General features: G+C 32.5%; 2 protein-coding genes across 4 annotated transcripts in view; both read right to left on the bottom strand.

The window, feature by feature from the left end:
* Nucleotides 1–4,576: 4,576 nt before the first annotated feature.
* Nucleotides 4,577–7,345, bottom strand: LOC145939758 (chymotrypsin-1-like). Its single transcript, XM_083044339.1, has 5 exons — nucleotides 7,242–7,345; nucleotides 6,835–7,016; nucleotides 5,379–5,507; nucleotides 5,020–5,274; nucleotides 4,577–4,816 (listed from the first exon to the last, which is right to left on the bottom strand). The coding sequence occupies exons 1-5, from the start codon at nucleotides 7,285–7,287 to the stop codon at nucleotides 4,670–4,672; spliced, it is 759 nt and encodes a 252-aa protein (XP_082900465.1). The 5' UTR covers nucleotides 7,288–7,345; the 3' UTR covers nucleotides 4,577–4,669.
* Nucleotides 7,346–13,332: 5,987 nt separating this feature from the next.
* The window catches only part of LOC145939442 (zwei Ig domain protein zig-8), a 92,612-nt gene continuing 85,436 nt past the window's right edge, over nucleotides 13,333–20,508 (bottom strand). The window contains exon 7 of one of the 3 annotated variants that reach the window (XM_083043756.1): nucleotides 13,333–14,512. In XM_083043756.1, the coding sequence (XP_082899882.1) occupies nucleotides 14,376–14,512 (137 nt within the window). In that variant the 3' untranslated portion in view covers nucleotides 13,333–14,375. Of the gene's footprint in view, nucleotides 14,513–16,905; nucleotides 17,169–20,508 lie in introns of those variants that run through there. The other 2 variants (XM_083043757.1, XM_083043758.1) reach the window with 2 other exon arrangements.

Raw genomic sequence — 20,508 nt, 5'->3', positions numbered from 1 at the left:
TTCTATTTTTTAAATATAAAAAATATTGATTAAAATCTAATAATCACGAAAAAAGGTAAACACATATAGTATATCCAAGTAAAACGTTAATTGATTTTCAAGAATTCTACATTTTATAAAATAATTCTTGTATAGTTCAGAACATATTCATGCATTTTCTAAAAAGTTTTACTTATTGGCAATGATTAGTAAAGACTCTTAAGAAAATGTAAGGATATAATTAATACTATACGCAAGAAGTTTTAAATCAAATAAAATTCTTCAAAATCGATCAACGTCTCATCTCGATTCATGTGCGAGTACAGTCGTGATTATTTTATATTTCAACTGATATGTTTAATTATATGTATACATATATATCAAAAATTTAAAAATTTTTTAAAATATAGAAAATAAAGTCAGAATTCATAATTTATAAGCTTTTACGAAATAATGTGCCAGATGCACACACATGCTTTAATGAATTAATTATTTAAATCAAATTACGATTTTCTAATATAATATTACAAAATAAATTAAGAGAAATTAAAAAAAATTAACAAACAGATTTTTTCATATTATATTGAAATTGAAATATTAAAACATTCATTTTTTGTTGCTCGATATCATTAATGCAGCAATTTGTATAAACAAGAGAAATAATTATTAAATGTTTTATTTAAAAGAGAAATAAATTAGATATTTTATATATTTTTTATGATTTGATGGAAACATGCAAGTGCATTATATAATTCTATAGACTTTCATACAATATATTAATTCTCTCCAGATATTAAAAACAAATTGTATTATTATCTTTATTTGAATCATGTCTATATATAATTGTTACTATATTAAAAAACACATGATTGTGTTATATTTAACGGATGTTATTTTTAACGGATGCCGAATTGCACGCATTGAACAGCTATCGAGCAACTTTCGGACGTTTCAAGACAGTGATATCGTGCATTGTCCCGCAATTTTTCTTTTCCGGGGCGCATGTTGTGCGATGTTTTGCGCCAGGTAGTGGCAGGCGAGCAGAGTGCGCGGAAAACTGCAGCACAATTAAACACGATACGCACGGTAAGCCCAGCCATCTACTACGTGTACCCGGCTGTTTCCAACTTCGCCACCGCGACAATTAACGAACGAACGCAACGGATCAGGCGAGCTGTCGCGCAATTCGTGCTGCGATTGCTTCGCCCAGCATCAAAACGAGACGAGAACATGAGAATTTTCGAAATCCAATGAACGGGACGCAATGGCAGACAGATGCAAAAAAGTCGAAATCGACGAAGAAGGACATTTGATAAACGTATTTTTAAAAAAAGAACTTAAGAGAATATTCAATGCATGTTTATCGTTTTCTTTTTTTGCATGTTATATACGATTCTATAATATATCTTAAAAGTCACTAAACAAAATATTATAGTAAAAACATTTTCGAAAAATTAAATAATAAATATATTATTTATTTTAAACAATATGTATATAATGAAATAAGCTTTTATAAAAATGCGATAAAAAGAATTTTAATTTTAATTTCTGTTTAAACAATTTAAATAATTATATAATTATATTTATTATAGTAATATAATTACATAATTATATCATTTAAATAATTATATAATTTTAAACATTTATAAATGTTAAACATCTTTACATATATTTATATAAATATTCTGCTTCCTCATAGAGGTTTCGTGAAATTAATTAATGTAAATATTTTATTATGGATATTTTTAATTTAGGAAATATTATATATATGCATTATATTACGAAATAATTTAACCTAACCACTGTCACGAAGATAAAAATGAGTACGTAATTTTACGAGTAAAAAATAAGTTTATATGAATTATTCACCTCTTACAGTTGCTTCACCATCGTCCGATGTTCCTTCATTTTTGTTAGTTTTTGCTGCTTTATTTTACGATATTCACTCGCGAGAACATTGTTCATTACTATTGTTCAACATTTTGCATAGCACTCCCGAATTAATCATACGCGATGCACATTTTATGTAGCAACGTGAAAGAGAATCTAGGCACTCGATATTTATTACGTGTCATTTATCGCAGAAGTTAATCAATTCTACGGACTAAAACTCGCCAAATGAAATAATTAAAGAATAATCGCGTTTTGAACGATGATACTGTGAAATATATACATTATATACGGAACGATTCACGCCGCTACCTTCCCGCGCGAGTTTTGCCGCGTGAATGACAGCAAGGTTAGGTTAGGTTATAAAGAGCGCGTTATGGACTACAAAGTTCGGCGCTCAAATATTTTGTTAAATTTTGTTATCTTATAATCTCAAAGTAATATATTTACGAGGATTAAACATTAATTTGGACTTGGAATAAAACAACAACTATAGAATAATATACATATACATATATAATATATATATGTATATATATTGAATAGTTATGAATATTTTAATTGTAATATTTTGATTAATTATTGCCACGATATTACGTTTCATTTATCACGGAAGTTAATCAATTATACGAGCTAATACTTACTAACTGAAATAAGTAAAGATTAAACGAAATTCGAACGATAATGTTTCGTCACACTTGGAGCGATTTACGCCACTACCTTCCTGCTCGAGTTTCAACGCGCGAATGACAAGGTCGGCCGTTGTCTTATGAACAGCGCGTTATATACTGCAAGGTTGGTGCTCATTTATTTTGTTAAATTGTTATCTTTTAATCTGAAAAATAATGTATTTATAAGAATTAATCTCACACACATACACATACATACACACTGAATATATTTTATACATATAAAAATTAAATATAAAAATTATTAAAAATTAAATCATTATTATATAATGATTTAATTTTCAATAATTGATAATGTTTGTGTGTGAATTATTATACTATATAATCATTATTAAATATTAAAAATTAAATCATGTGATTTAATTTTCAAAAATTTGTAAATATATTACTTTCAAGTTATAAGATAACAATTAATTATATAATATAAATATATGATTAAAAAATAAATTATTATATACATATATATGTATATATAAAATATTTCCTGAAATGCGTGATCAAAATATAATAACCAGAAAATTTTTGGAAAAAATTAAGTAAGAAGAATCTGCTACTTTCTATAATATTCTTTCTATTTCTTTATAATATTTTGCTTTGCGAATTAATATTATACGATTGAAACTAAAGTTTGGACGCGTCTATCTATTCATCATTTTATACACGACAATTTTGATTGATGACATTAATTCTTTCATTATTTCTTTCATGTCGCCTATTTAAATTTAATATGTATCTTAATTCTTTCACTTTTACACTACTATGAACTATCTCGTTTTAGTGTGAATTTATTTATATATACAAAACTTTTTCGTTTTGTCAAAGTCTACGTAGTTTTATTAACTCTCTCGGTCTAAACTCTCGTATTTCAATAATGTGCCTATAAAAAAAAACTTTTGCAAGACATGAAAGTCGTGCAAGATTGTTTTTCTCGAGTTACTTTAGCTAGTTTACAGCTAAAATTTTAGCATATTTACTTTGATACAAAAGCAGTATTTTCCATCATGTGTTTTTATTTCCCGCATTTATAGTGTCCTATAAAGGCGCATAAAAGCATACATCATCATAACCCATACATGCAAGCATAAACGGCTTTTCCTGACAAAGACAAACTGTCCAAGCGTATTACGGCGGAAAGAACAAGGACACGTAACGGTGGATTCGCATTTCTTCTTCGGCAATGGACCATTGCAGTTCGTCTATGTCAGGGCGAGCTTTTACGTCAGCATTGACACGAGATTGCGCGGCGGCAGCTAATTTCCGGGGTGCAACGTGTGCAAAAAATTATTCTGCCAATAAAAACTTTACCATCTTGCATCGGTTAACGCGCAATTCAATTTCATTGTAACGAATAACCCGAGCCTTCCACGTCTCGCTGACCTCTCGCAATCGTGCGCAAAAAGCCGGATCGGAGTTCTCGACTATCGAAAAACAATTAAACGGATAAAATATCGACAAACACAGTTCGATAGACGACTGATATTTTATCAGCTGCTCAGCCAACTCGTCGGCATCTTGTTGGGCGTGAACGTACGCTATGAGGGCTGTAGTAAAGTGCTAAAGGTGAACCCGATCAGAAGTCGTTATTTTTTGTCATATATCCTTTATCAATTGAATCGGCTTTATTTATATCAAAGAACTAAACTAACAAACAATCTTTACAATTATGAGAATATTAATGTGATGAATTAATTAAATCTTACTTAGAAAGATGTTGATAGTAAAATATAATACTATTTATAAATTAAATATTTGATTAAATTAATAAAATATAATCACACTATCAGTTGAATAAATTGTTGGGTAGACACATACATACATGCATAAAGTTTATTATGTAACATTGTTAATTATTTTACAATATTTTATATTATTTTTACAAAAAATGTTAACGATTCAAAAGAATGTGTCGAAATATCAAGCGAATTCAAAGAGTAATAAATAAAACCACTCTGTTTTTTATAAATAATACATAAAGAAATCATTATGTTATGAGAATAATATTTTCATTTTTGCTTTGTGAAAAATACTTGTCAACTATATTTACAAAAAATGAAAAATTAAATAATATTTCGCGAACACAAATTATCAATTAACGGTGATTCTTTTCGTTATTAGCACATTGATTGAGATTCTTTGATAAAGTCGAGATACTTGTAAACATTAGTAAACACATCAGATTTACCCATAGCACAGGGCAAGATCCAAGAGACGACACCAATGACTTCATCATCGACAACGAGTGGACCACCGCTGTCACCCTAAAAAGTGTATAGCGGGAAGGAATGTACTTTTAATTAATCACATTTATGACAGTATGTAGACGATGAAGTAAACGCCAAAATAATTAGAACATTTTATCAATTAATGTCGCAATTACTTTATGATTGTTTTTTAAGTGAAAAATATATGCACATATATTTAATACTTTTAAGATGCATAAAATAAATTAAAAAATACTCACTTGGCAAGCACCTTTCCCAATCTTTTCCAGCGTGCATATGTGGTTTTCATTGGTGCGTGGATTTTTGTGACCAAGCAAGCAGCTCTCTTGGCTCAAGACATTCACGCTAAGCCATCTGAGTATCTCCGAGGATGAGCCACCTATTTTTGTTTTTCCCCATCCGGACACGATACCGCGTTTGCCACCGCTAATGTAGCTTTCACTTGCTAAAGGAATCGGACCTTGGACATCGTTTGTTTTGATCGGCTTTTTCAACTATATATAAAAAAAAACATTCGAAAAATTGTAATATAAAATAACTGAAAACAGGCGCGAAATTAAGTAAATTTTTATGCACTTAACAAATTTGGTAAACTTACGGTAATCACAGCGATATCGTGGTTCCAACCACCCTCTTTTTCACCGGTGTATTCTGGGTGTTTCCGAATACATTTGATGTCGTGTCTCTCGCCACCTATTTTCGGATTATTGGTTCCACTTATGACAATCTGCAAATAAAATAATTAAATGTGCTAAGAAATAGAATTAAAATAAAAAAATATTAACACAGAAAGAAATATAATTGGAAAGAGTAATATACATGAATAAATAAGAAACAGATGATATCAATTATGTAAATATATATTGAAAACGTTTGTGCTATAATATATAATGCTTTTATTGTCTGATTGGTCTTAATTAATAGGTATTAATTAAATATAGTCCTGTGTATACTTGATAATTAGAAAACCAAAGTAACTAAAAAATCAGATTTGTTGATATCAAATATCAAAATAATAGCCGGAACGTCCGGATATCAGAATAATAATCAGAAAACTATTTGAATAAATTTTACTTGAGTATTTGAATAATATTATCATAATTTTCCGAATGGAATATATTTGCAAACGAAAGTACAAACAGAATTAAAAATTTTAAGTTTATTAAATTAATAACAAAATTGATAATTTTTCTCCCTATATTATTTCTATTTAACGGAACTTAAAGTAAAATACTAAAATTCTGAAATAAAAGTTTATTTCTAAAAAAAATAATCAAAGAAGTATTTTTAGTAGTAATAAAAGTTTTATTACAATTCTAAGAATAAAATTTTAAATGAACGAAACAGCTTTGATTCCTTTACTGGAATCGCAGCGCGAAGCAATGTCAGATATATCGAAATCCGATTAAGTAAAGTAACTCAATAAGAATTGATTTTAATTAACTGAGTATTTCTCGAAATATTGTGATTTCAAATAACTGAGATACTATATGCAAAATTAGAGTGGGAAGATATTCGGATATGTAATATAAAATATGCTCAACTTAACAGCACTCATAACAAATCATAACTAAAAAAACCTTTGAAAGTCAAGAAGCTCTTCAAATATTTACATCATCTAAATAAAAAGACTTATAGCGCACATAAGAGTTCACTAATTTACGTAATAAATTAATCATATAACTATATAAATTTGTGGCACATTAGCCGAATAAAATTTTATTTAATTTGTTATTTGAATAAAATTCTTATTAATTTTGAACATTATTCGTACCATACATTATTTACATTATTTATTATTCGCATTACTTTCCTTTCTTCATAAGTAGTCATTATTTTTCGTGACATAGAGCACAATTTTCTATGAACAACCTAATCAAAATGTGGATTAATAATATGTCAAAATTCAAATATCAAATCAAATATCAAATTTTCTTCTTTACATATTATTAATTAACCTTAATAAAAATATATACTAAACATGCTTAACTCTCTAATTGTTTAGCCTTTATTATTAATGAAACTATATTTGTTAATATAAAACTGTTACGTACCATGTCGTCCGTGTAGAAATCGTCATCTACGCAATGAGCAGCAGTGAGAATGTGCGTACTGCTAATGATACTACCTCCGCAAATATGCTGGCCATAAGATTGAAGGGATACTTGATATATAAATTGACCAATTGCGGCTATATCACCGCCGACGATTCGTTCAGGCTCATCGCAGCAAACCTCTATAAATTATAATTAAGATAGAAATTATTTTGTCTGAGAATTTTTTTATTCGACGAAAGAAATAGATAAAAAATATCTAAAAAATATAGCACACATGAATTTATTATTATGGAATACATATTAAACTTTATTTTGTCAAACTTGACACAAAGATATGTTTTTGTAAATTTTTTACGCACATATATAATTTATATATTGATTAATAATTGATTTTGTGTACTTACGCTGGACGATAGCACTGACAACGACGAGAATAACTAACTTGATCATCCTCGTCGCAAATCAAATCCAGATCGAATTACGAACTAGATAGACCTGACCACTCAACCGTTTCCTTTTATATACAGTTTCGTATCTGTGTTCAGCCTTGTATAACATCTGTTCTTGTTTACACTATATATTAGGCTCCAAGCATATTACGCACTCATTCAATTGTTAACGAAGCACATCTGTATCTGTAATGTGCAGCTTTCAGAAATCTCAAAACAGATATAAAATGGAACAAGTGTAAAGTGATTAATTTTAATATTCACAAATATTTTTATTATTTTATTCAAAGCTCTCTTTTGTAGCTATTAAAAAAATATTTGCATAACGCAATTATTTCGAAAGAAATAAAAAAAGCAATATAATTAAAAAGTTAAAATTATTATATATTGTTCATGCATGCGGACAATAATACTATCAAAATATTGCTAAATAAATTAAATTGGCATTTGGCTAATTCTGGGCACATTTCAAGTATAAAATAACAATAGACGATGCAATAACGATTGCATAGAATTATTTATGACTTATCACAAGAAATAAAATTTCTATTTTTATAAATCTATAAAAGTGACAATTAGATGGATCCATTATTTAAACAATGCGTACAAGATAAATTTCAATTGACTATAATAAATATTGTTAAAAAAGTCGATATATATCAAATTAGAATCTCTCTATTCATGTATAGATCGAAGTGAAGGTTGTTTCAACAAAATACATTTTAAATGCAAATTTAAGCAAACTCCAATGTAAATTTGTTGAAACTGTATAAATTTTTACCAATAGTCACATTGATTAATTTATAATCACCACATCATTCTCTCAATTGCACAAACAACTTTACTTAAACTAATAAAATACATATTAAACATAGAATATATATACATATATATAGCAAATTTTTGTAACAGAAATAAAATAACGCATTCAGTTTTTAATTGAAATATTTTATACGATGCTTATCTACGCATATAATTTTCATAAGTAACAATATTTGCAATAGTTGTCACCAATTGACTATGATAATTATTACATATGACAAGCGTGTATTAACAAATAGTCGATACACAAAAAAATAAATATCAGATCTCGAAATATCGATATGTTATTTTAATGAGAAATTTTTTGTGAAAAATAAAAATATTTTAATTGTCTTTAGTGTTTGTTGAAATTGAAGGACAAAGACTTTGGAATAATTAATGGATATGTATTTTGGACGGATTAATAGAATATAGATAATAGAATATTGCAGTGCAATAATGAAATACGTGAATACATAAAATATTTCTCCGGCACAGCTGAATATGACTGCCGCACTACTACGTCTTTATATTATCGCGTCCTAATTTGACGGGATCGATATCCGGCTTAATTGCGTGGTATAGAATTGCGCACCGCACTACTTCGTGATGGTAAATTTGCGCAATATTCATTAAACAACTTCTTATCAATATATTTTCGGTAGAAACGTTCGTAAATACAGATTTCTTTTTACATTACAAAAGATAGTATTTGTACGAAATAATATGAAAATTATACAAATATTTGCATCATATAAAGTTTTAGTATTTTTACTTTATCTTTGGTTTGATATGTTAATCTTTTATTCATATCGATGGACATCATTTTATATGCACACGTTTCGAAAAAATAATTCGTCTCATTTATAACTCATTGTCAGTATTAATTTAAAAGAACGTTATAAATCTTATAAATATAATTTCTTATTGCAAAACTAATCCAAAATAAACATGTAATATCTATATTATCAGTAAACATTATTAGTTAAATAATGACAGTTATAATACACATTTACATGCATGTTTATGTAACAAGAAAGCTATCGTAAATTATTATGTGTGTTAATTTGTATTTCATTTAGCAATGTCGGCTATATTGCTTTATTTTATCACGCAGAATAGCAAAACAGGAATCTTATCTTTATTTAACCTTTGGCATCTCGTAACTATAACTTGGCAAAGTGATCGTTGGTGTGAGAAGAGATGTAATCTGAAAAAATTCCCCCATTATCCCATTAATGTCGCCGTTAACAATTTAATTTGCTACAGCACTCTACGTACAAGATTATATGTATACACATAATACTTTGAGATGGTAATATAGCACAGCATCATAAAAAAGCTTAACTTTATGAAGAAATTAATAAATTTAAATTCATTCAAGTCGGAATTTTTTTATTAAAATTAAAATTAATTTATTAAAATTAACATTATTTATTAATTATATTACCCTAACTTTACTCTTTTAACATCATTTAATCCATTTACAGTGAAAATTCACAGATTCGTGATGCGTTATGACATAGCAAAACACACATCGTATTTTATTGCCGTAACTTGTGAGAGCTCGCGTATTTTCAGCCCGACTGTATCCCTCGCGATAAACTTGACATTCGTAAACATTTTAACTGGCTCAGCTTTCCATGGCAATTTGCGTGAAAAGGCACGCTGAAAGCGAGGTTGGTGCGCACTATTGGGAAGGTACATTCGTTTGTCCGGCCGTTGTTTATTCGAAGCAACAAAGTTGAATTGCCCGTTAACAAAGCAAGATCGCAAACACTTTTTACAGTAAAGCGGCCTCTTTTTTGTTTGAGTCACGCGCAGGGGTGGATCTGCGAAAATTAGCCGCCGTTTGTCTATCCGGCTATCGAGAGCTACCTCTCGACAACGTCCATCCACACGGAAATAAAACAAATTTGGAAAAAAAAGAATAGAAAAAAATAGCATACCTATCTCTCACAAATGTATCAAAAAAATAAATCGCATTAAATTAAGCGTGAAAAAAATGGCGAACGGAATAAAACTGCCATATACAAAATTCCTTGCATGTTTTGCCATATCGAGAGAATGTTCAATTTAACATATTTCACTCCTAAATTCCGCATTATTATGCATTTTAGTATGATATTGTGAATTTAGCGCTCGCAGGAATTGAACGTATCAATATGTTTTGTGGTTTCAATAGTGCTTCGTGCAATCTAATTAATTTGTGTATGTGTGCGTGCATGTATATCAATAATTGGTACATGTGAGCAGAAAATATACCGTTCTAATTTCAGCATGAATATTAAATATTTAGACTTTTTAGAGTTTTTAAAATCACTATTCTCTATCGAAACTATATTTCTCCTGTCTATCTGCAATATAGAGAAAATTTGTTTATCATTAAAATATGTAATTATTAAAATTATAATTTATTACGCATGTATTATTTGAATATTAGTTATTTGTTGCACAATTAATCATTTTTGTTAAATTGTAGGATAAACTCATTCATTTTCTTATGTTACAATTATCACTTAAAGCTACATTTATAATTATTACTTGAATCTTATTTTTAGAAACACATATTATGCAAGCTATTCGTGATGCTTGATAAGTTTATGTCTTGACACGCAAACGATTCAATAGTTCGAATATATGTAGTTCAATTGAGATTGAGTTCACGCGATAGACGGAATAGTGACGCGTAATAGTTGCTCGTGTGAAACCTCAAGAGTCACGTATCGAATCGTGTGAGACTCAAGGCTATGTCTCTCAAAATTGGCTTCATCCGAGTTCCTCTGCTGTATCGCGGTTGCAAATATGACATCACGAATATCAAATTGACTCTCAGGATCTGTATATTGAATCATATCACGTTTCAAAACTACCCTCAGCTAAATTCGGAAGCAGGCGACGATAAATACGCGCTTCAAATAATTTTACTAGAAATGAGTAATTATATTTAATATATATATATGTATATATATAGAATAATCTGCCAATAATTCAATATTATTCGCAAAATATTTAATAAAGATGATCGAGTCACAAGAGACGTGCGCGTGGAGAGCAATCACGATTGAGCTGATCTTTAATATGAGCCCAGGTGAAAGACGGGAAAGTGGAAGATACGTGAAATTTATTGTTGGTGAACGGTGCCCACTAACGAATGTCTCCCAGAGGAGTAGAACGGGTGGACAATGCAGTTTTCCAATTTTCATCCCCCCACCCTTGGCAGGCATTCGAGCCCCTGTTCGACCTGGCCAGCTAGTTCCCCGCGCACGTGCTCTCATCCTTTATCATCCGCTACCCGAACAATCATAAAGCATGTTGATTCACGGTCCGCCGTAAATTTAGTGTTATTTTATTCTTGCTTTAGCGTCGCTTAAGCGGCACTTTTAACGATCGTGCCTCGTTAGAGCACGCAGAGAGATCGTCGCATCCTATTTTTCTGCAATTGTCTATCGCGTAATCAGAAATATAACAGTTGCTAATTTAATTGCACATAAAACAAATTCATTAATTTAATTTAATGTTAAACTGGCATTGCATTTCCTTTATTCTGATTTCGGATCTTAAGAAAATTACGCAGTAATCTTCTTTTTCGAGAGGATTCGAGAGGACAATTATGTAAATCATTTCTACAAGTATCAGAATTTTTTCGACATGCAAAAATGCTATAATTTGAACATAAATACACAGACGTCGGACGTTATGTTGAGTCGGCCGAGTTTTACACTTCGTATCATTTCTACTGCGGAGTGACAGTTATATACGATTACACTAGGAGAAAAGCTGAACTGGTATTCGTTCCGGCGACGGTGAGCAAGTAGAAGGGATGGTTGAGACAGGACGACAGGAGCCTCGCGTCCGGGAAGAGTTACCACTATTGCTACTAGTGCTCCTGTCCGAAGTTGAAAAATAATTCAACACAAAGTAATGTCCTGAATATAAAATGCGCATAGGGCGTGTCAATTTCAAAACAGGTATAAGTCTGGACGGAAAACACGGTTATCGCATTTTTATTTATAGATTCGGTACAGTTTGAATTCAAGTCTACAATTATGATATTTATGTGAAGTACTTAAAAGAAACATTAAACTGAAACTGAAGATAAAATTGAATATTTTGAAAAAACAAATAAAAAATATTTTTTTAAATATTACGTCATTTAATGTATTCGCGTATATTAATATTTTTTGGATTTTGCAATATTTAAATTAGAAAACACTTTTAATAATATTCTAAAATTATACTAAAATTGATTTGTTTTTGGTGATTATTATAATCTTCAATGTACGTCAAGCGATATTCAATAGCAAAAGATATGCCGTCACATTCAGTAGTAAAGGAAACGTAGAGTCCGGCACGAAATTCAGTAGTACGAAAATGGCGTGTTCTTCTCTTTTACATCCATAGACACACCATTTAACTATAAAATTGTCAGATACTAGTGTCAGGTTAAACATAAAATGTAATTCGCTTTTCAACTTTTCGACAATAAATATTTATAAAATTTAACCGCGTGCACACGATTTTTGTCGTATCTAAATTGAAACATTTAAAAAATGTGAAATTATACACATCGAATTTCGATTATGAGTAGTCGTATAAAAAGCGTATAAAAAGCGATTCTTTACGTTAAATCGAGCGCTATAAAAATAAGTTATACTATATGGTTAATGCATTCTCATCATTCCATTTCTTCAATAATTCTTTCTTCGTGCAGATATTCACCTTTGTCCTCAAATATGTAATCTTGCTTGTTATACTCTCTGTGACTTTTTGCTCATCTTATTTATAATTTATAACATATCAAAGCCGTGTCAAGAGTACTAACGGCGTAGTAGTGGAATTGCGAATTTAGGGAGAATTATGTCTTCAGAATTCGCGATGTGCGTGACAAGAGAAATTGCCATTCGCTATAATATAGATTCCTGCATTTGACAAATTCGAGTACGCGACATGATTTTCTTTTACATATCGGAATAAGCATGAATAAGTAAACATCTTATTTGGTATTTATAAGAAAGACTGACGTATAATTCAACAGCGATTATGTCATCTGAATTTACTCCGTGCAATACGCAAGCCAAATAAAAATTGATTTATATGTATGTATATAAAATTAATTTTGTCTCCGGTATATGATTTTTTCTGAAAAAAATAAGGAAAAAATAAAGAGAAAACTAAAGTAACGCACTAAAATCAATACATACCTTCTCTCGTCACCTTTTTTTGTCAATACATACCTTCTTTCGTCGATAATCTGATGAGAGTCTGTTGTGAGTTTTTAAATATTTATATAGAGGGGATATTAACAGAATAAAGTGTAACACATTATATATGTACTTATTTCCTAAAATTTCATGAAATTCATGACGTATTCTCCCAAGGAAGTCCCTTCGAACAAAAGGATATAACACGATACACGATATCAAATTACCTCCGCATCCTTTGGCACTATGTGGTCGCTGTAATCCCATTGACTTTAAGAACGCTCTCAAAGAAACATCGTGAATTGCGAGGGCGAAAAGAACGTTCCAGGACATTGAGATTAAATGGAGTATATCGCAAGTTATTTAATGAATTATTTGCGCAAACCTAAATTTACGGGACAGTACACGAAGAATTTTGTGCTAGGACATTTTGCCTTTATTTCCATCACCATTTGTATTAAATTCCCACAAATTACTTGTCATCTTCTTATACGCGATCGAAGAACTGAGGAGATAAACAAAATTTTTTGTACTTTTATTAACAAAGAAAAGTTGAGGTTTTAAAGGAAGAGATTGATGCTTTTCTTTATGTAACATATTATCTTAAACTATTTCAAGTCTTCGATCGCATTATGTACTAATGAGCTATATTATTTAATTGCTAATCTAATTTACCTATCATAATGTTATTTATAAATTTAATCATAAACTTTTGAAATTTCTATTATTGCGTGCGCGAGACTTCAAAATTCTCTCTGATATATGTAAATACATATAACATATTTACGAGATGTTCAGAATTAGATCAAGCTCTATAACTTTATCCGCGATTACGTAAAATATATAAGTAGCTTTCATCGCAATCCCTCTGAATTGCATAATCTCTATTTTACGAATTTAGTAGCTACGTTTACGCATGTATCACGTCTGGCATATCGCAACACGATTTATAAATATGTTTTTAAGATCTACAAATCTATCTTACGATCTATCTATAAATCGGCTTGGTCACATTTTAGGTACATTTTAGCATTGGAAACGGCAAGAAATAAGCGTGAAATACTGTGTGTCGGGTGTGTGTGTGCTAGAGCAAGAAAGTTTGGCTGTTGCGCGCGAGTATTAGAAGCCACGAAACCGGAAGTAGAAGTCCGGGCCAGTGCCTGACGTTACTTCCGGAAGAGACGTATCCGGCGTCACGTTGCATGGCTTCCGTGCGTTCCCCTGTAACAGAAAAGTAAAAAAGGAGAACCGAGCGTCAGCAACACTACACTATCGCGGTCGTAATCGTGCGATATGAATATTTACGACTACGCGATATCGAATTAACGCGGTTTTACGCGATATCATCTAATGAGTGTCATGTCAGTAAGAACGCTTCACACGAACAGACATTGAAAAATTGTCGTATTAGGATATTGAATCTGTATATCGCGCACACGCTGGAAATCTTGATACTTTTTGAGAATAATGACACTACCCACAGTCGTAAATCAATGTCACTCCAAGATTACGGGATTATAGATTTCCCCATGTTACAAGGCATCCATTAATTATCGCGTTGTTTGAGGGATGTCGATACGCATTTTTCCATATTATTTCTTTATTCTTCGCTATTTAAACTCAACATAGTGTCGCGAGGATCGATTTAACAGTGTTTTGTATTAATTATATCTGCAAAATATACATATTGCAATTTTTATAAAACATTACATTTTAACTGATAAAGATTTTCACATTTTTCATATTTTATATGTTAATCTCTCGAAACATATATCGAATCGTAAAAAAGATGATACAAAATGATTTATTACATTTTGAAATAAATTAAACAGGACTTGGAATTTGCACGTCTAATTTAAAGCAGCCAGTTTAAACCGCACATGACAGTTTTACTCCAAAACACTTGCAAATAGTCTGATATCTGGCATCTGCATATTACCCCAAAAATATCGACGACGTGTTCACAAACTCTCCGTGCATTGTACGATGTAAATGATACATAGCCGATGCTAAAGAACATGCTTCGCACATATGGCGCCTAGCACACGTGTGGACGCATTCAGCTGTGCTTACACGAGGGCGGTTAGTTTTGCCAAGATTCAATCCGCAATATTTCCAGCAAGGCGCCAACGGCGATGACCGTACATCCCGGCAAGTTTAAAAGAGTCGTAAATATTTCAATCGAGCTGCCATCGCGAGCATAAATTATTCCGCGCGGCGTTGGCAAAGCGGAGCGGGGAATAAAGGAAACACATTTCGCGCTTTGATCTCGAGCATGAATCCATTTTCAAATTCGTTCTCCATTTACGCATCGAAATGTATACTCGATCGCGTCGCTGGCCGATGTAAGAAAGTAGTTAAAGTCTTAATGAGACGAGGAAACCTTAATTCCAACCGCTGGTGGCCCTTTGAAGCTTAGATTCCAATCGCGCCTTCATTCTCACAGTTCTTTACGACCATTAACGCGCGCGAGAACGAGCTGAACTTTACAGAGAAACTGGTAACAGGTACTTTATTTTCTGAAATTACGCTTTTAACGACTTCTTCTCCGATTACGCAGCGTTGATCTTTTAATGGTAAGAATATCTCGCGGTACGCGAACTCACCGTCTTGCTTCATGATCTTCAAGAGAAGGAAAGTATTTTTAATTTTACATGTATTTTATGATAAAAAATTATTACAAAGTGTAAAAACGTAAAATTCTATAAAGGCAATTATTCCGAAGGCAATTTTCTTCAAAGATACTCTTTAATCAATTTATTATTATTGCTAATTGTAGAATAATTTGATTAGCAGTAGTAATAGGCCGCACAAGGCAGCCATACAAAGCGTAACGACGAGATGACTCTTGCGCATTCAGTAGACATGAAGTTATCGATACGATCGATCACATCATAAGCATGTATGATCATCAATATTCCAAACCAATATTTGAGTTCATGCACGTGTGTCGACTAATTCCAGATTAATTATTAATTTCGTGCATATGCGGAATAACAAGATATTATATGTATTACAAGATGTAAATTCAGTTCTATGATTGCCGAGAGAGAATAAACTCGTTACTATAAATTTGCTTATTTACTGCAAAGAATATGTCTTTTAACTCTTATATGTACATTATATATACAGCAATATACTCTGCTCGTACATACTGCCAAATTAGTTTAACGTTTCTCTTCCCGTGAACATGAATTTTTTACCAGATCTATACACATAGTTTCAGAATTTAATAACATTTCTTGCTAGCAATCTGTTGACAATTTCATGTCCCGTTTCTTGCATCGTTATGTTAAAATGTACGCAGTTTACGCGATAAAGCGATAATTACCAATGCGTGGCACAGAATTCGATGAGAATCGATAATGATCGGCTGGTACTGTATCAATAGCGCGATCTCTAGAATCCAGGCGACAATATGCTGCTGAAGCATGCCTGCGTACTGCTGGGTATGCGCCCGATCAGGTATTTGTACGAAAGCAGCGGCGTCATTAACCGTATATGAATTGCGCGTTCAATAGAGGCGTGCTTGCGATCACTACCGTGAACGTCGTGCATCCGTGTTAGTGTAACGGGGAATGCGACACGCGTGGTACGGCACGCAGCACGCATACGCGTCGTAACTGTACGCGTCGATTAAAGCGGCAAGCAAAATCCTTGCACGTGTGATGAATCTACACATCCAGCAGTAGTGCGGCGAGGATCTATCACGAGCAGTTTGCGATCGCGTATATACGGCAACATTTGACAGTCGATATCTACTTAGCACCTCTCGCATGGACAGTGTAGAATGCAAATGACGCGCAAACATGTGTACTTGATTATATTACCGTGCCGAGTGTGTTGTTGCATGTCGGTTTCGGCCATCATTTCGAGTCTATAAGAAAATTCATTTTAGCACACTTTCCTAAAGTATGTTTCATTCTCGTACGAAGTAACGTTACGTCAATTACAGCATCTCATTACATGTAATTTAATAGAGAATTTTATTTTATTTTATAAAGAATTATAAGTAAAATCTTGAAACTATTTAAAAATTGATACTTTTGATTATAAATAATTGTTAAACGCAGTTCTGAAAATTAAGATTGCATAATGTTTTTGCCTTCTGCGATTCATTAAAACTTAAAGCAAGATGCGACTCTGCAATATTACGGTTAATTCATGATAAATAATTAGAATTCTCCATTATTATTTCTTTATTAAAAAAGTCTGTCTCGTGATTTTCCATTAATCTCCAACTATTCCAACTTGTTTCGTTTTTCTAAATATTGCAATCTTCTATTATTCAGCGCCGTTCTTCATGTCCAAAATATTTATAAGTTTTCCCTTTTAAAAATTGACCTCAATATATTATAAAATAACACACGTTTTATTATAAAAGGATTGATTAGCAGGCTGTGGGAACGAGAACGAAATTAAAAATTAATTTTCAATCTGGGATAGCGGTTCAGTATACAAATCGCAAAGTTTATCCGACTACATAACTCCTCTGAATCAATTATTTTTTTCGGAGTTATTCAGAGATGATATAAAAAAACAATACGTGAGCTATGTTTGAGTGTAACGAATTAAAAAATCCACAATTAAACAATACCATATATTAAAGGATACGTGTAATTATGCGATTAACGTGTAACCGTCTATTCAAACTGCGTTAAATTACTTTGGCTTACATACGCCGTATATATAATTACTGACTCGATTTTTTTTTATGAAGTACGTATCAGTATATATTAAGTACGAGAACGTGCATGATAGCCGCGCGAAATTATAATGATCTACGAGCGTTGAAAGTTCACAAGTAAGTTGCACTTTAGCTCATCCGCCCGCTTTTAGCAACTCCTTTAGACACTGTCTCGGAAACTGTTGGCTGGCTTTACAGAATTATGCCTGAAGCGAGGCAAAAGAGTACAAAGTTGTTTAAAAATGGAAATCTTTAGTTAATATACGCGATTTGCCGCTTTGCGTCCTCTACCTGCCATATTCGAAAATAATTACTTTGTTCCAGCTAATGATAAATTTCGGATAATAATAGATAAATAATTAATATAAAATATTTTCAGATTTCTTCGCATAATAAACGAGAAAGTTAAAGGATTAAGAGCCTTAGTTTAAATCCATTTGTCGAGTCGTTATAATCCGCATACTGTATCTGGACTAATACGAGCGCTTTAACTGGCTCAGAAGATATATCCATTAAAGTGTGCGCGCATTGTTGTATCAAATGAAATAAATGGATTTCGTGGAGTTTAAAAATTCTCATCGTGCGAAAGAATTAGTGTAACAGACTCGGAACACATGGATTTCACTTTGTTCGAGTATTTTGGATACGAAATTTAATAATATTATACGTTAAGAGGACACGAGACACCACGAGAAGAACGAAAAGCGAGATAAGGAGCGAGAAGAGAGATCTAGAAGAGCAGAGAGTTTGGAACCGGTATAAACGACAGTCTAGGGAGCCGTTAGGTATTAAACTCACTGCAAACTTCCGCAGTCCGTCGTGCTCGATATATATTTAAAATATCCTGGAAGTATCCATGAATCGTGTAGACTGAACCGGCGACGTACCGAGGCACCAGGGATTCGTAGGATGTCGGAAAGTGATATCATAACTCGCTACAATGGAACGTCCCGATTTACGGAATTACTTAACGCTTGTAACTCTCTGTCATTTCTTAAACTAAACGATTTTAATCGTGATAAATATCATTTTCTTCTTTTGTAAATGTATTCCTTTCATTCGCGTGTATAATATATTTTTTTATGCATGAAGAGAATACGCGATGTTTCAATGAATCGTGATAAAAGAGATGCAAACATCGAAAATCGTAATAAATACGTTTTACTAGTATCTTTCTCATGGTACCATCGAAAGTTCGCAGAGCGAGCGATGAGAAGATGGTGAGAGCTCGAAGACAAGCGAAAAAAGAGAAACAAGAAGAAGGATCGCGTTTGAATCGAGATAGTGAAATTAAAAGAGGTCAAGAGAAAGAGAGGAACTTTGAACGAAACTCTCGACCCTCTCCTCAGCGTTCTCCGCCTGTCATTCTGGACGAAGCCGGATAGCAAATGAACAGATCCCGGTGAGAGATCTCGCCGCTCTTCTCTGGACGCGCAAGCAGCGCGAAAACTCGGCGATGTGGCAATTAGGAAAATTGAATTCCGGCGTAATTAACTTTCTTAATTAATAGAATCGCAAAATTGTATCTTAAATCCGCAACCATAAGTGCCGTTGGCAGACGCTGCGCTATCGCACGAGCGGTAAGTGACGGGAGAGGAAGAAAAAGGAGAAAAAGACCCTGGAGATGGTCAAGGAAACGCGGTTCGGAACTCGGAGAAAGATGTGCGATGAGGATGGAATAAAGAGGATACAGGTGGAACGGTAAGGGGATGGTAAGATACACAGGACTGCCGCAGGAGATGGCAACGTCGACTGCGACGCGACGCCGGAATGGGGAGTCGCTGTAAGTTTTGATATATGCGCGACATTATTTACGATCGCATAAGAATTAGCTCAGACGGCCGCCAAAGCCCATCCCTCGGCAAGAGCCGTCGCAAAAACCCGGCATCGGCCGCGGACTGGCACTGCACTCGAGACGTTTTTGCACGCGGCGCATTGGCTTCCTCAAAAGTCGTTAAATCCCGCGCCGCTTTCGACAAATCGCGCGCAAATGGCACTTCTTGCCGCGCGAATGTTCATGGGTAGAAACGTTCGTGGATACTTGAGGAGATGATGCATGCGAGAACGAAGGACTGCGTCGCATAAATGCCTCTTGTGATTTAATAAGAGATTGGGATCTGATGTACTGGGCAATTACAGCGAAAGGAAAATAATATTTGATGAGAGAAATGTATTAACTTGGACTCGGACATTCTTTCTTCTTATACGAATTTAGCGTTCTTAATGTAAGTAATAAATGGCCATTCTCTGTATTAATTAAAACATTAACATATAAATTATCAATAAATTATTAGTGAAAGTTGATCGATATAAAGCGATGCATGCAGATCTTTTTTCGAAGCTTCTAAATAAGAAAGAGTGTAAACTATATTGGTCTTATCTGATTTAATCTCTTCCTCTTCTTTCCTCTCTCTCAAGATGATCTAATATTTGTTTACTATATGATAAAACGAAATTGGTAGCTAAATTTGCAGAAAAATAATTTTATCCTAATGCAGTATCTCGCACGAATCAACTATTATAAACTATC

Source organism: Prenolepis imparis, unplaced genomic scaffold (assembly GCF_030444845.1).
Source record: "Prenolepis imparis isolate NDT839.2.m4 unplaced genomic scaffold, iyPreImpa1.0 SCAF_8, whole genome shotgun sequence".
Taxonomy (NCBI): domain Eukaryota; kingdom Metazoa; phylum Arthropoda; class Insecta; order Hymenoptera; family Formicidae; genus Prenolepis; species Prenolepis imparis.
Note: the sequence above shows the minus strand (reverse complement) of the source record. Positions and strands in the feature narration are given on the sequence as shown.

Coding starts and splice junctions, on each gene's coding strand:
- LOC145939758 (XM_083044339.1), bottom strand. CDS start 7,287: ATGATCAAGTTAGTTATTCTCGTCGTTGTCAGTGCTATCGTCCAGC. Junction 5,508..6,834: donor ATTTCTACACGGACGACATG/GTACGTAACAGT, acceptor TTTTATTTGCAG/ATTGTCATAAGTGGAACCAA. Junction 4,817..5,019: donor TTGGGAAAGGTGCTTGCCAA/GTGAGTATTTTT, acceptor TACACTTTTTAG/GGTGACAGCGGTGGTCCACT.